The sequence below is a fragment of the Ipomoea triloba genome, chromosome 8 (assembly GCF_003576645.1).
Source record: "Ipomoea triloba cultivar NCNSP0323 chromosome 8, ASM357664v1".
NCBI lineage: Eukaryota > Viridiplantae > Streptophyta > Magnoliopsida > Solanales > Convolvulaceae > Ipomoea > Ipomoea triloba.
This window is the reverse complement of record NC_044923.1, coordinates 2,642,101-2,657,678: the sequence shown is the minus strand read 5'-3', so window position 1 is coordinate 2,657,678 and position 15,578 is coordinate 2,642,101. Positions and strand designations below refer to the sequence as shown.

General features: G+C 36.6%; 2 protein-coding genes across 2 annotated transcripts; one reads left to right on the top strand and one right to left on the bottom strand.

Moving 5' to 3' along the window:
* The first annotated feature begins 5,313 nt into the window (after nt 1-5,313).
* LOC116026802 (thaumatin-like protein 1) lies at nt 5,314-7,688 on the top strand. The gene is made up of 3 exons (XM_031268200.1): nt 5,314-5,467; nt 5,800-6,472; nt 7,274-7,688. Exons 1-3 carry the CDS (start codon nt 5,410-5,412, stop codon nt 7,500-7,502), a joined length of 960 nt encoding a protein of 319 aa, XP_031124060.1. The 5' UTR covers nt 5,314-5,409; the 3' UTR covers nt 7,503-7,688.
* Nucleotides 7,689-10,095: 2,407 nt separating this feature from the next.
* Nucleotides 10,096-15,111, bottom strand: LOC116027303 (endoplasmin homolog). The gene is made up of 15 exons (XM_031268849.1): nt 14,974-15,111; nt 14,474-14,594; nt 14,240-14,393; nt 14,081-14,161; nt 13,868-13,979; nt 13,637-13,763; nt 13,343-13,481; nt 12,617-12,731; nt 12,307-12,509; nt 12,004-12,219; nt 11,754-11,919; nt 11,523-11,664; nt 11,277-11,427; nt 10,685-11,086; nt 10,096-10,590 (listed from the first exon to the last, which is right to left on the bottom strand). The coding sequence occupies exons 1-15, from the start codon at nt 15,038-15,040 to the stop codon at nt 10,336-10,338; spliced, it is 2,451 nt and encodes an 816-aa protein (XP_031124709.1). The 5' UTR covers nt 15,041-15,111; the 3' UTR covers nt 10,096-10,335.
* Nucleotides 15,112-15,578: the final 467 nt, after the last annotated feature.

The following is a 15,578-nucleotide window of genomic DNA, read 5'->3' as shown; positions in this document are numbered from 1 at the left end:
TTTTTTTTTTTTTTTTTTTTTTTTTTTTTTCATGTCTGTTAACTGTTATTCAAATCTGTCACCACATCAGCCATGTTCATATTCATCCTGCCCTTTTTCTTACTTTTGTGATATGTTTTTACGTACCAACTATCATATTTTTTATTCATTTGCCATGCAAAGGTGGATGAGTATTGCATGGTGGGTCATTCCTAGTTGTGCTTTGCCTTTTGACCAAAGATATGGTTTCTAAATTTAATTTGCTTTGTATTGTAATGGTATATACCCCCCCAAAAAAAAAATTGGGATAAATTCACCTGGTCTTTTTTTGGGTTCATCTGTATTCCTCGCCGGGAGGCACGGGAACTGGCCCATGGGGAATCGTCACTTGTGAAAATCGAACCCCGCGTTCTCTCAAAATTCTTCTCCACAAATAGAGCTCACTTACCACTTGAGTTACCCATTGGGTTGGTATATACTCCATATGCATAGACGCATAGTATATCTTTTTCAATATGGTAAGTACCAATAATATTTCTCTTATGAGTAAATGTAACTATAAAATCGACTAGTTATTGAAAGTCCGCTTGTTAAATTGGTGAGTTTTGAGAATGAACCCTAATATGTAGTAATAATAGAATTTTCATATGTTGCGAGCATATACGATTCTTCACTAAGCTACTGCAGAGTTTACGAAATAAATTTTACATACTAAAAATCTCTAGTTACTTCAATTCATTGGTGAATTTATCATAATCTAAGAAATTTGACATTTTCTTGAATTGTATATCAAAAGTTTTGGTTTGATCATTCTTGCTGCTTAGTAAGGGAAATAATTAATAAGAAATTTTAAGATAGTGTACGTATTTCACGCGCGCCTAGAGGTAATGATCAAATGTTCCTTTATTTGTATTGACTCCCATGTTCCTTATACAAGATCCAAATTCCTAACAAGTGAAATACCCTTGAAATAGGGGTCTGGGAAGTGAAAAATAATACTCCGAAAGTGGTTTCAATATAAGAACGAGAATAAGATGTGAATTTCGTAAGTTACCCCTCCAATTTTAAAGGGTTTTTGAGTTTTTCGTCAAATTTAGACGGATCTCTAACATCGAAGATTCAACGTGTCACTTTTCTATGAGTAGGCCTTGGCCGCACATAGCTAGCCAAGGCTAACATTGTTTACGGAAAGGTTGGCACCACTATTCAAAAGTACACCTTGGGGCGAACCTCTCTTTGTAACTCTAGCCTACAAATGATTACCAGAAGGTAAACTGACATAAATTACCTATAGCTCATCAACTCAAACCATAACATTAATAGACAATCTCCCAGCATCGAACTTAAAACCTTTCAATTAATGAAGCAATCATATGATCAACTTGGTTGGGGATGCCCTCATCTTGTTTTCTTGGCCTAGGCAGCAATAATATAATTGAAGGTGTATTAGATTAAGGGGTGTCTATTTTAAGTATTGCATGAGTATAATAACGTACGTAATACATCACTTCGGTAAGCATTCTCACTTGCAACCGATCTTTAGCTTCGACGATTGTCGTTTGTGCGTTTATGGATCATTTCGTCACCGTCGAAGATCAAATGCTACCTACACTAATTATATAAAAAATAAAAATAAAAATTCAAATAGTAGATAGAGTATGATTTTCGTATAAAAAGGTTACAAGTTTTATTATTGTCAATATTTTCTCAATCGAGCATGTCGCACAAGGTCTCGTACGATTTTTATCTCTTGTGTGGCATGTAAATTATTACACAAAATAGAGATCGTCTATCGAATTTAACTTTTAAATAGTGACTACAAATTTTCTTTTAACAATAAATAATTAAATACTTTATATATGTTTGCTAGTCAAGTAGTAGTAAAGTTTATTGAAAAAGAGATGAAAAAGCCGTCAACTATGACTCTTATCTGCTTGGTATACAAATGTATATTTACCACGAATTCCATGAACGTACAACTTTTTTTCTTTTTTTATTCAAAAATTAATATGGATGAGAAGAGATTAGATGAGATCAAGTTAGCCTCCAATCTTCCCATGCAAGAAAAGAAATATAATTGGGGGGTGGGGTGGGGGGAGGGAATATACTTATTAGTAGTACATTGTAATTTGAAATTCAATTGTTAAGATATATCATATGTTAAAAATTATTTCAATTAATTATCATTAGAAATATAATGCCTGTTTTGGTCTCACTGCTGAAAATTTTGGGATTTACCAGCATCGAAAATTGATTGAAATCTTACATTTGCAATACCTGACAGTAGTATATCTACTGTCTCAACCTACTGAAACATAAAGAGTAAATACCGCCCCCATTGAGGTCACTTTTCATTTGGGATAGCCACTTCATGACACCATATTACAATAAGCACCAAATTTTGAAAATGTTATATCTTAATGACTAAAATACTTTATACCCTTAAGAAAATATAAATAATACTACGTAATAAAGGTGAGGGAAAGAGGGATTTGTGTTAAATGGATGTTAAAGAGGCTATTAATTTAGTTGAGAAGTTTGAGATTAGATGAGAACTTTGTTGTGAGGATGAGTCAAATCTTTAATTTTGTTAATTGCACTGTAAATTAAAGGAAGAAGAAAGATTAGTGGCTAATCCAAAGTATAATTAAGTTTAAAGATGAGTGTGATCATGTACACCAACAATAATAAAGGACGACTCTCATTATCCAAATTGCCTTTACACGACAGAAAAACATGTTCATACCAACATGCATGTTAATCTTCTTTATAAATTTAGGATATGCATGCTAGGTTGTCTTTCCTTTTCTTTTTTTTTTTTTTCTAATTTATAATTTATTTAGATTATGATTTGACCAATCTTGAGGTCGGAGATTGAATTTGCTTTAGTATATGATGGATTTAATTAATTTGGGTGACCCGAATTAACAAACCCGATAATTAAAGGAATAAATGGATATGGTAAATGAGACAGAGACAATGAATGTATGCCACAGAGACAAAGATTGTATTGACGTTTGGTAATGCTATTATAAGTGAATAATTGATGTCTTAACATGACAATTACATGGATATTTACACTAAATGCCTCCTAATCGTCCACCAAAAAGGGGAGTTAGTAATAACAATTTGGACCGCGGCCGGCCTCGTGGCAGGGCCCCACCTGGAATCGGCGGCCGAGACCCAGGTCAAGCACGAACTCGGCCTAGGCAGCCTAGGGTCAAATGCGAGGCTCCACCCCGGACCCTGGATTCAATCAGACCCGTCTTGCTCCTCTCCATTAGGTCGAGTTACCCATAGCCCATCACCAATATATCCATAATAGTATATAGTAACAATCTAGCAAAAGTTTGACTACTCCCCTTTTGTGAAGTTATAGGACAACCCAACCCAGTTGGTTAAAAATACAAACAATAGACCCATTTGGTCTTGCATTTTGGATGATTAAATTGACATTCTTTGGTTGGGAGACTTGCATGCCAACAACTTACTCTTTAAGAGTTAGATTAGACTGACTTACACTTGTCATACCGTTATAGCTCTCTTTGATTTACAGAAAAATACGCACCCGCAATTCAAATGTACACTTTGGTTGAAACCTACCTTGTAATCCTAGTCGGCAAAAGGCTATAAGGAGGTAAAACAACATAGGTTGTCCATAGCTGATCGGCTCAAACCAAACAAATTAATAGATAGATCCCACGAGGTCAATCTTGTAACATTATGATTACTAAATCTAACTGGCTAACCAACTTGAATGGTGTTGCTTCCACCATTGTAGCTTTCTGACAACATCATTTACCAGGAAACATTATATTAATGAGTTAATTCCTCCAATGGTCCTCAAAGTATTGAGATATCTGGGACCATAGCTGGTAATAATAACGCAATACTTGGAGGACCATTGGAGATATTGACTCATCTATTTGCAACTTTTCATGACGGTACAATGCGCGTCTAATGTAACAACTCACTATTGTTAAGTATAAGAGTTATATTCTTAATCACCTTGTCGGGGCAATTGTATACTAATTAACATATACTCCGTAGTGTGGCAATCACATGCGCGCAAGCAGTTTTTGAATAGCCAGGGGGATAAGTGATGTAAGTAGGTAATTAACTACTCCGTAACTTTTTATGCTTTCAACCATATTTTTTCTTAGTCAACGGTGCAGTGTGCAAATGTCCAGATTGAGGGCGTGGGTCCACTATCCAATTTAGTGCATTCCATGACGGTAATGGGGACAGTGACGTGGATTAAATCTGCTTTTTCCTCTCTTTTATTTTTTAATTTTAATTTTAAAGGTTGAAGCCAACGTGTTGCTGATATTTCACAGTATCCTTGTCGTTAAAAAGGAACAAGTTTAGCCAATGGCGTATAGACGGCTACACCAACAGCTTTAAACAGCCTTGCTTCACCTAGGCCATCCCCACTCCATTATACTCCGATCCCCTACCATATACATTAATGTATATATCAATTCAATTAATTAATCGATTCAGAAAAATTAATGGTATAAATTTGTCAATGATGACTTTTAAGTAAAAGGGTTTGATTCACTTAAGTATGAGGTCGATGGTACTTAAGGGCGAGCATGCACATAAGCGGTGAGCCTGGTGCACGTAGGAGCACAAGAGTACATTGCATGCGCCACAACCATATCCGTTTTATAGGTTCCATGGACCGATGTTTGTTGCTTCATCTAGAACAAAAGAATCATAGTATAGATATGTTGGTCGTCAACATTCCATTAGAAGCAAGAACGGCTATAAAAAGATTCTTAATATATTAATTCTTTGTAGCAGAACTATGAACATGAGCTAGCAATCTGAATCGTATTGAAAGGGTTCTTGAGACATAACATGGAAAAGTAACAATGTTCAGAATTGAGGTCTAAGAATGAAGAATGAGTAGAATTATATTACTGAATGAATATGAGTTGTGACTAATACGTAATACCCGAGACATAAAAGAAACATTTTCTACGAGATCCTGAAATCACCCGCCACCCCGACCTAATTCATGATAAGCCCCACCAATTTCCTTGCAAAATGCCTTGTATATGTATATGATATCCTTACAGTGCAGCATATTAGTTAATGAATTTTATACTTACGATTTCAATATTAAAAAAAAGTAAAAAATAAAAATCACAATCACTCAACCAAAAGAAGTCATGATAACCTTTTAGGGTTTTGCCGTCGTCCCTTTTATTTTCCTGTTCATTTAATTTATGGATTCTTACGTACAAACCATAACCCCATTCTTTTCCAACCTCCTTTATCTTCTCTTATCTCACACCTATATATACTTCCAAATATCCTTTCTCATTCTTCCCTCTTCCCCCTCCTCCCATCTCCATTCCTCCTTTTCTTCTTCTTCTTCAGTTCATTACCAAAGCGGGCCTTCATCATTTCTTCTTCTTCCGAATGTCTTCTGCTTTTACTTTCGCCACTACCGTCGCCATTATCCTCGCCATCATTGAAGGTAAACAAAACATGATAACGTACAGAAAACTAACGACAAGGTTACAAGTTTGACTCCTAGCGAGCATGACCAACTTATTGACCTTAACTTTTTAGTTTGAGGTGATCAGTTACAAGTAATCTAATCTGGTTTGCCTCAACTCATTGTGTTCCTTGGTTAGAGTTACAATGTTGCATGGGTTTAATTTATCCGGTGCAAACCCTGAATTAATGGTTACGGATTTTACTCGTGACTCAGAAACAGAAAAGTAACAACAATGGATGTAGTATCATTTGCCCATTCTTGAATTGTATATGCATGCATTATATTTTTTGTTTTGTTGTTTTTTTCAGGCGTTGTTGGGGCTTCTTTGACGTTTATTAATAGGTGTGACTACACAGTATGGCCGGGGATTCTTGCCAATGCGGGTAGTGAAAGATTGGATAGTACCGGGTTCGAGCTCGGGCCGGGCGGGTCGAGGGAATTCCACGCGCCGGCGAGTTGGTCGGGTCGGATCTGGGGGCGGACGGGGTGCAGCTTCGACGTTAGCACGGGACAAGGAAGCTGCGCCACGGGCGATTGCGGCTCAAGCCAGGTAGAATGCAATGGCGCCGGCGCGACGCCGCCGGCCACGCTAGCCGAGTTCACGATCGGCTCGGGCGCGCAGGACTTCTATGACGTCAGCCTGGTGGACGGCTACAACTTGCCAATGCAAGTGGAAGCCGTGGGCGGCTCGGGCGCGTGTGGCTCGACCGGCTGCGCCAAGGACCTGAACCGGATGTGCCCGGACGAGCTCCGTGCAGCCGACGGGCAGGCGTGCAAGAGCGCCTGCAGGGCGTTCGGGACGCCGGAATATTGCTGCAGCGGCGCGTACGGCTCACCGGCGACGTGTAAGCCGTCGATGTACTCCGAGATGTTCAAGACGGCGTGCCCGCGCTCGTATAGCTACGCCTACGATGACGCCACTAGTACGTTTACGTGTAGCGGAGCCGATTATAAGATTACATTCTGTCCTTCATTAACAAGGTAATTAACCTTAATTAATGTTTAATTAAATCTCTAAACTTGAAAAACATATTCTATACATTTTTTTTTATGATCCTTTTTATCCTTGTCCTCGTCATTATAAAATTATTTTTTTTTTACGAATGGGTGTAATTTTTTTAAAGCATTTTATATTTAAATGAGCATATAAATACATCTCTCTCATGGAGATATAGTTTTTCTTTTAGAAATATTCGACGAGATAGAGACGTTAAATTTGAATCCAAGTCTATTCAATTACCCTTTCAATCGACAAGATGAAGTTAATTAGCTTTTCAGTCATCACTCGGAAAAGTCAATTTTTATAGTGATTTGAAGAATGAATATATAATACAGCTCAAGATTGAGTGATTAAGTGTGTGGAGTATAATTTTCGTTTTAGAGGTTACAAGTGATTTTTAACAATATTTTCTTTATTGAACTTATCATACAGGTTCTTTCTAATGCAATTTATCTATGTTACATAGAAATGTAATTGTGATTATAGATTAATCACTTACCGTTGATATATAGGTGGCTAATTGAGAGAATCTTTTTAGTGGCTTCATTTTTGCATCTTATCTGAACTTCAACTTTTTTTTTTTAGCTTTTTAATTTCCACCTGTCACCTGTGTGCATACAGATCAATTTATCTTGTTTATTTTATTTATTTGTGCAACCATACTATAATTTTGGGAAAATTTTAAAGTACCGACCCACCTATCACTTTTGCACATGATACAAGTATACAACTAACCTAAAAGTAAATACTAACATAACAATAATGTATTATATATGTTGCAGCCGGAAATCGTCGTTGTTGCCGTCGTTCAGCACAGGCGTGGCCGGAAATGAAGATTCGGGTCCGGAGGACAGTATGTTTTCGGGTCGGTCATGGCTGCCGGGTTTCCTGACTGGGGATTCGTCGAGAATGACGTCACAATTTGGCTTGCATTCCAAGTCTCCGATAACCTCAGCCATTGCATTTTTTATTCTTCTTTTAATTCACTTATTACAATTATTTTTGTTATAATATTCTCATTTTATTGGCTTTTCAATTCCCCGGACATGCACATGCATTGTAGACTTGTAGACTATACGTAAGACATTCTAGTCCACAAGCTAAGAAAGCAAAATGAGATACATACACATTGTACATACACTTCTCTCTCTCTATTTTTGTATCCAAAATAAACCATAAAAAAACATTGTTTCAATTCGTTGGTTATTTGTTTTCTTGTGTTTTGTTTGTGTGTTTGTACTCTTAGAATAAAATATAAATATATAATATATGTTACTCGATTCATAAGCAATAACGGAGGAGTTAACGTTGCACCAATTATAGATTTATAGTTCAATCCAAACTTAAACTTTCAATGTTCATGGTAGAAATTAAACGCCTATCCGGTGTCAAACCTTGTGGTCTAGTGGCACCCGGTTATACTCCCATATGAAATGGGTGCGTTCGAGGTACTTTAATAAGAAAGTAATTATGAACAGATACTACATGGTAATAGAGTCAGCAGAAAGTTTAGACCAATACTATTGAGACAGGTTGCATGAATTATTGAATGATTTGTCCCGATGGATGTAATCTCTATAGTACGTTGATGGCCAACATGTTGGGAGTCAACAACATCGGCACTAAGCTAAGGTTATTGCAGGAGCCATATTGTCTTTTGTACTGCTGTGTATTGATCAGAGTAGCACTACCAAATGCAACTTTCCACTTTCGGTGATGACATTTTGTTCTCCAGAAATTTTTTAATTATTTATACAATAATAAAACATCACTCCCACCCACTGGCGGAGCTACAGTGGGGGCAGCTGCCCCCACTCACCCCACCCCACCCCCACCCTATATATAGCCTTTGTATGTATAAACTAACGGTTACTTAGCTGAATTGGTAAGGCGCGTATCTGGATTTGGTAAGGTCTAGGGTTCGACTCTCCTTATCCCCAGTGCAGTTTTCAACTAACTTTTTATATATGTATACATAACTTTTTTAAAAATTAATAATGTGATGTGTAATTTATAATATGTTTTTAAATTAATTATGTTTCAAAAATTAATAATTAACTTTTTAAAAAAATAATAATGCGATTTGTAATTTATAATATGTTTTCAAATTAATTATGCTTCAAAAATTAATAATTAACTTTTTTAAAAATTAATAATGCGATGTGTAATTTATAATATGTTTTCAAATTAATTATGTTTCAAAAATTAATAATGAGATATGTAATTTATAATACATTTTCAAATTAATTATGTTTCATATTTTGTTATTCATATTTTTATAAATTTTTAATATGTTTTATTTTTCGCCTATATCCAACAATATTTATGACTATATTTTTTAAGTGTTTTTTTACAGCTTCTTCAAACCTTTTTATAACTTTTTTAAAAATTAATAATGAGATGTGTAATTTATACTGCGCTTTTTTATTTGAATTATTTTATCAAATTAATTATGTTTCATATTTTAGGAATATTTGTATAAAATTTTGATGTATTTTATTTTTCGCCTATATCAAACAATAATGAGATGTGTAATTTATATTGACTATATTTTGTCCCCACTGGACAAAATTCCTGGCTCCGCCACTGCTCTCACCAATCAAATGATCACTAGGAGAATCTGATTTCATTGCATGCAAACTTTAAGGTTTCAAATGGTGTGTGTATGTGTTTATATATATATATATATATATATATATATATATATATATATATATATATAGATTTTGGTTCAAGGTGCGGCCGTTGCGGTCATACACCACTCAATGTTACGAAATACACCACTCAATGTTAAGAAACACACCATAGTGCATATTTGTGTGGTGTGTTTCGAGTGGTGTATTTTGTAACATTGAGTGGTGTGAATCGCACGGCCGCACGGGAGAGCACGGCCGCACACCACAGTGCATATTTGTGTGGTGTGTTTCGAGTGGTGTATTTCGTAACATTGAGTGGTGTGAATCGCACAGCCGCACGGGAGAGCACGGCCGCACTTGAACCTGATATCAGTGTATTATATCGTATATTATCACATTCAGAGAACACGGATATCAGTATATGAGGGAAATTCATAGCTACTATATACACACAAACGTATAAATATATACTTGTGGCTAATTGGCTATGCATGTGTCATGTGTGTATTCCTTCATGGCCTTATATATATTCTCTATTTTCCTTATTATCGTGTGCGAATGGGAGAATTTAGTTTTGAGGTTTGATTTAACTTGTATTAAAAATTTTGAATTTAATTTTTTTCTTTTAAAAAAAAAGAATATATTTTGAGACACATCTGAAACAAAGCTGGTTGTGTTTGCAAAGTGGTTGTTGTACTGGAGTATAGGGCAACAGGTGTAGTTTTTACATATAGAGATTATGGGTAAATAGGGTTAGTATAAGGTGCAAATATAATAAGCTGATAAAAATTACTGTTTTCATTAGATCAACATTAATACACATTATTAAATAAATCAGATTCTAAAAATGAAATGTTTTCTGGGTTGTTTTATTAATTGACAATGTTTTTGTTTTTATTTTTTATAACTAAGATTTACTAACTTCGCCATAACATAATTTTTGAGAGTTAGATACCAACAGGAATAGGTGAGACCACAAACCACAAGGATTCAGGGAAAAACAAATTTATGAGATTACATAGCATATGATTGCACAAAGACTAAGCAGCGTAAAACCATACCGAGTGAAAAGAAATTTAGAAGACAAAATTCCTGGTAAATGTGTTTACAGCAAACTAGTATCAACTCTAACACTTGGGGTTCTTCGTTAGTCTTTTCAGGACTGCAATAAACAAGCAAGTCACAGATGACTAGTTCTTCTAGATAATCTATAACTCATCCTTGATTCCATCAGCAGCATCTTCTGCTTCTTCTGGGTTAGACTCTGCTTCTTTTGAGCTGCTTTCGGCCTCTTCTTCAACTTCGTCGTCTTCCTCAACCACGGCGTCAGGGCTGATGTTGAGACTAGACTTGACAGAGTTGTAGATACGAGAGGCAAAATCCTTTGGGTCGGGCAGGTTGAAGCCACTCTCCATGAGAGCGGTTTTGTAGATAAGCTGTGCTGTTTCCTTTGTACTCTCATCCTGTTGAAAGAAGTTTTTTATTTTCATTTAACAATCAAAATTTATGAAAGATGGACTTGAGTACAGTATGTAACACAGTTTGTTTCCACCATACCTCTGGGTCCTTTACTACTCTCTCACGGAGCTCCTTGATGATCGGGTGACGAGGATTGATCTCAAGCACCCTCTTTCCACGCATATATGCCTGCTTGCTAGCATCTGATAAGGTTTGTGATTGCATGATTCTCTCCATGTTTGCACTCCAACCGTACTTCGATGTTACCACAACACAGGGGGTGTCAGCCAAACGGTTGCTAATTTTCACTTCATCAACATTGTCGCTGGCCAAGGTACCTTTCCACCATTTGGTTAAGTCTTTGAATGATTCCTTCAATTCTTTGGCTTTTGAATCCTTAATCTTCAGACCCTCTTTGGACACATCCTGGAATTTCTTATCTTCATAATCCATCAGATACTGCATCAGGTATTCATCCACAGGATCTGTGAAGTAAATGACCTGGAGGAAGAAAAAATTAAGGAAATTAGAGGAGGAAATAAAGAGGTGTCCAAAAAAATAATTAAAAAAGAGGAAATAAAGAGTAAAGACAAATGGTATTAGTTCATGTGAAAAAAAAATTAATATTAATAATCTAAGATATAACATAAATAATCATGTTTTGACCTCAGGACTTCTTAAGAAGTTATACCTCATAGTTTTTCTTTTTAAGCCCCTCAAGGAAGGGAGATTTCTCCAACTGTTCTTTGTTTGTTCCTGTAATGTAGAAGATGTCCTTCTGGTTTGCTTTCATCCTTGAGATGTACTGATCTAGCGAGGTTAGTTTACCATCTGATTTTGTGCTGAAAAGAATAACAGAGCAAGCGGATCACCAAATGACAGGTTATTTAAGCTGCAAATCAAACAAGACTAATATAATAGGAAGCTATGAGCATACGTCTCAAAACGAAGAAGTTTAGCCAAACGGTTCCTGTTAGTTGCGTCCTCTATAATTCCAAGCTTTATTGACTTTCCAAACTCATTCCAGAATTTTGTATATTGACCTTTCTTCTCATTTTCATCACCAGATTCCTCAACATCTGTTGAATCAAGAGTAATCAGATTATCATTATTAATCAATGAATTGCTGTTACGTGTGAACAATGTAAGAGAATAGAACATCAAAAACCTTTTTTGTCCTTGTCACTTGATTCATCTGGATCCTCATCAGCAAGTCTGCGGATCATATCAAGGGCTTTGCGGATGAGTTTCTTTTTGATTGTTCTTAAGCTGCTGTGTTGTTGGAGCATTTCTCTTGAGACATTCAGTGGTAGAGTGTCAGAATCAACAAGACCCTGGAAAAAGCAACAACCAACATCAGGTTATTCTCAACACCAATCCTTTATGGACATAATGAAGTTCGGAAGTTTGAAAATTACCAACAGGAAGTTCAAGTATTTTGGCAACAATTCATCAAATTCATCTGAGATAAAGACACGTCTGACATATAACTTCAAGTTGGACTTCTTTGAATTGTAGTAGCTCTCGTATAAATCTTGGGGAGCCTTTGGAGGAACAAATAGAACAGCCTTAAACTCCACATCACCTTCAGCTGTGAAGTGACTCCATGCAAGGGGCTTGTCATCACTGAAATCCTGTCAACAGAAAATAAAACTTTCAGCTAATGCCATCTTCAGGAATTCTTCTCCCAGCAACCATACCAGTAGTATATGATGATTTACCTTGGCTAGAGAGTGATAGAATTTTGTATATTCTTCATCTGTCACCTCCTTGGGACTCCGCAGCCATATAGCTTTAACATCATTCAAAAGCTCCCATTCATAAGTTGTTTCCTTCACTTTCTTTGTTTTTGGCTTTTTCTCATCCTCCCCTTTTTCAGAATCTTCCTCTTCTGTTTCTTCTTCCTCAGAAGAGCTGGTTTCAGCTGTTCAAGACATTGAACATGTCAATTGGACTAACTCAATATAATATTCCACATCAGCATTGGCCATAACAAGAAACAACAAAGTTAAGTTCCCCTATCAAGCATACATGTTTCCTCTTCTTCAACATCATCTTCATCAGCAGGAACCTCCTTCTCAAACTCTTTGCTTGCCCAGAGATGAATTGGGAAGTTGATGAACTGAGAATATCTTTTCACCAAATCCTAGAAACATGGGGTTACCAAAAAATGTTTAACCACTTGATTGAACAGAACATAACCAAAATAAAAGACCTATATCACATACACAATCTTTAATGAAGTATGGCTTGTCTTGTCCTTCATGCAAACATGAAAAATCAATCCTAGGCTAATAAGAGTGAGATTTTCATTTGAGAACTCAATGGATAAAACAAGCAAACTAGGAATCAGGTAATGCATATATCTACACAGCATCAGCTTTGTGAAATTGTTGTGCTATAAATATCCAAGATATAGGAAGCTTATAACCTATTTTTCCTGCTCATTTTGAGGCTCCTCCTAATAGTGAAATCCATAAGGATAGATCTTCAAAGAATAGAGATAGCTTAAACAATTATGAACTCTCTAATCAAATGAGAGACAAGGAATTAGCCTGATGTTTTATCCAAGATGCATATGGAAGTAAAATGACAGCAGTTCTAAACAATAAAAGAAAATGATCAATATTTTAAAACCCAATAACTAGAAAAATGAGTATGGAACTATGCTGTCTCCCTGAGAGTATGTATAAAAATATTGCATAAACAAAACCAGTGCATCTTCATGTCTTAGACCATAAATATTTTTATACACACCTTCAATTTTACTTCATCCAAGTATTCACCAGCTTCATCCCTAAGGTGCAATCTGATTTCAGTTCCACGGCCAAGTGGCTCATTCCATTCATCCTCAGAAATTGCAAAGGCTCCATCAGCCTTTGATTCCCAAACATATCTGAAGGCAGAAAATTCCAAACATTTACTCGTACTATTAGAAACAAGAAACATTCAAATGAATGAAATGAGACAGGACACTCATGAGTCATGAGAGTAGGCCCACAGCACACTCGCACACATTTAACTTATCAGCAATACCACAATATTACTTACTGCTTGTCATCATTGTGTTTGCTAATAACTTCAACATAGTCAGCCACAAGATAGACAGAATAGAACCCAACACCAAATTGTCCAATGAGGTTAAGGTCTCCACTTGTCTGCATTTTCTCAACAAAGGCTGTAGAAAACAATAAATTAGAAACCATGCAACTAGTTCCACCACACAGAGGATAAACTATCCAGCTAGCAACAAATTGCTTTCCATATTTGTAAAGCAGATACCTGATGTTCCAGACTTGGCAATGGTTCCCAAGTTCTTAACTAAATCCTCCTTTGTCATCCCAATTCCTCTGTCACGAATTGAAAGAATTTTCTTGTCTTTGTCCAATTTAATCTGTGCATTTCAAGGCATTGGAGAAAGAGTCAAAGCCTTAACCCAGAATTTCAAACAGTAATAGTTTAAAAATACAAATACAAAAGGAGTGAATGACCAACCTGGATCTCGAGCTTAGCAGTATCACCTTCACCCAATATATCCTTGTCAGTGAGTGAAAGGAATCTGATCTTGTCCAATGCCTGAATTGAATGTATGTTGTTAACAAGTTTTTTGCAAAGTCATTTCAAAGAACAATCAAAATATGAAACTGTACTCACATCCGAAGCATTGGAGATCAGCTCCCTCAAGAAAATATCTTTGTTACTGTAAAGGGAATTGATAATGATGTCCATAAGCCGAGAAACCTCAGCCTGGAACTCAAATTTCTCCGCACCAGCTCGGAGTGTCCTCCTTGACATGGACTCAGCTTCCCTGGACCACAAATTCAAATAACACTCAGGACACAGTAAAATATTAAACTGAACCAAGAAATATGCAGTGTAGTCATGTACCTTTTAGCCACATCAGGATCGGTGGATAAACCATGCGGAACACCACCAATCTTCTCTTCAACCTTAGGCGGATCCACTGGTGCATCAGAATCAACTTCTGCATTGGCGTGTATCTTCCGGCCTACAAAAAGTTCCAAATCATAAAACACTACATTCAGTAGCTATCTAACATCCCGCTTAATCACTCCAAATTTAGACTAAAAAATACAGCTGAAACGGAAATAGAATTCACAAGTAACAAATGCTAGATCCAGAACTGTAGTGATCCAACACTTTGAATCTAAGAACTGTATTCGGTTATACGGGAATTACTGTAGAAGATCTGAGTAAAGTGCGATTCTATCAGCAAATTGAATATGCTCTAACTACAAAACTACAGCATAGTTATGATTTCTCATAAATTTTCAATACATTTTCTTTATTTATCTCATATAGACATGTCAAAACTCAAAAGTATCTATGGAAGCATCAGAAATGGCGGAAGATAAACCAAAACCGACCTTGATCCGGAAGAAGAAAGAGAAGGCATAGTAGAAACAGCACGGCCGGGACCGTCCACTTCCTCATTGTTACCGTCGACTCGATTTCTCCTCACGAAGTTGCCGAAGAAGAAGCTCTGCTATGCGGACTCGATTTCAGTGAGTGATTTATATACTAGGATTTCCGAGCAGGGGAGCCATTCCATCCCACGTGTCAAGTCCTTCCACGTGGTATAGGTTCAGTAATGCCAGCATGGACGATCTGACGGATGTGATGAGTCTGTGTCTACATGGCAAGATCTGATTGGACACTTCTTACGCAATAGACGTGGAGAACTTGTGAGGGTCTGGAAGACTCTTTGGGAAGACTTGGAAAGTGGGAATACCTGGTTTGTTCTTGTGTGGTAGGGTTCACGGAATCGACTACGAACCAGCCAATGAGAAAGTCCTACGCGTTCTTAGAATTTTTTGCTTCTGAAACGCAATTGGCTGTTTAGCTTATTACTGTACACGTGGCTGATCTGTATTGGCCAATGCCACGGCCACCGCATCAAATTCAGTCTAGTCAATGCCCCAAACCTTACGGTCAACTCTTTCTTCTCAACATAGACTTTGCTGATCCCAAA

Excerpts from the sequence above, each read along its gene's own strand:
- LOC116026802 (XM_031268200.1), top strand. The coding sequence starts at position 5,410 with ATGTCTTCTGCTTTTACTTTCGCCACTACCGTCGCCATTATCCTCGCC. Across the intron at positions 5,468-5,799 it reads TATCCTCGCCATCATTGAAG|GCGTTGTTGGGGCTTCTTTG; the intron begins GTAAACAAAACA and ends TGTTTTTTTCAG. Across the intron at positions 6,473-7,273 it reads TTCTGTCCTTCATTAACAAG|CCGGAAATCGTCGTTGTTGC; the intron begins GTAATTAACCTT and ends TATATGTTGCAG.
- LOC116027303 (XM_031268849.1), bottom strand. The coding sequence starts at position 15,040 with ATGAGGAAGTGGACGGTCCCGGCCGTGCTGTTTCTACTATGCCTTCTC. Across the intron at positions 13,764-13,867 it reads TGCCAAGTCTGGAACATCAG|CCTTTGTTGAGAAAATGCAG; the intron begins GTATCTGCTTTA and ends TGTTTTCTACAG. Across the intron at positions 11,665-11,753 it reads AAGTGACAAGGACAAAAAAG|ATGTTGAGGAATCTGGTGAT; the intron begins GTTTTTGATGTT and ends TTGATTCAACAG.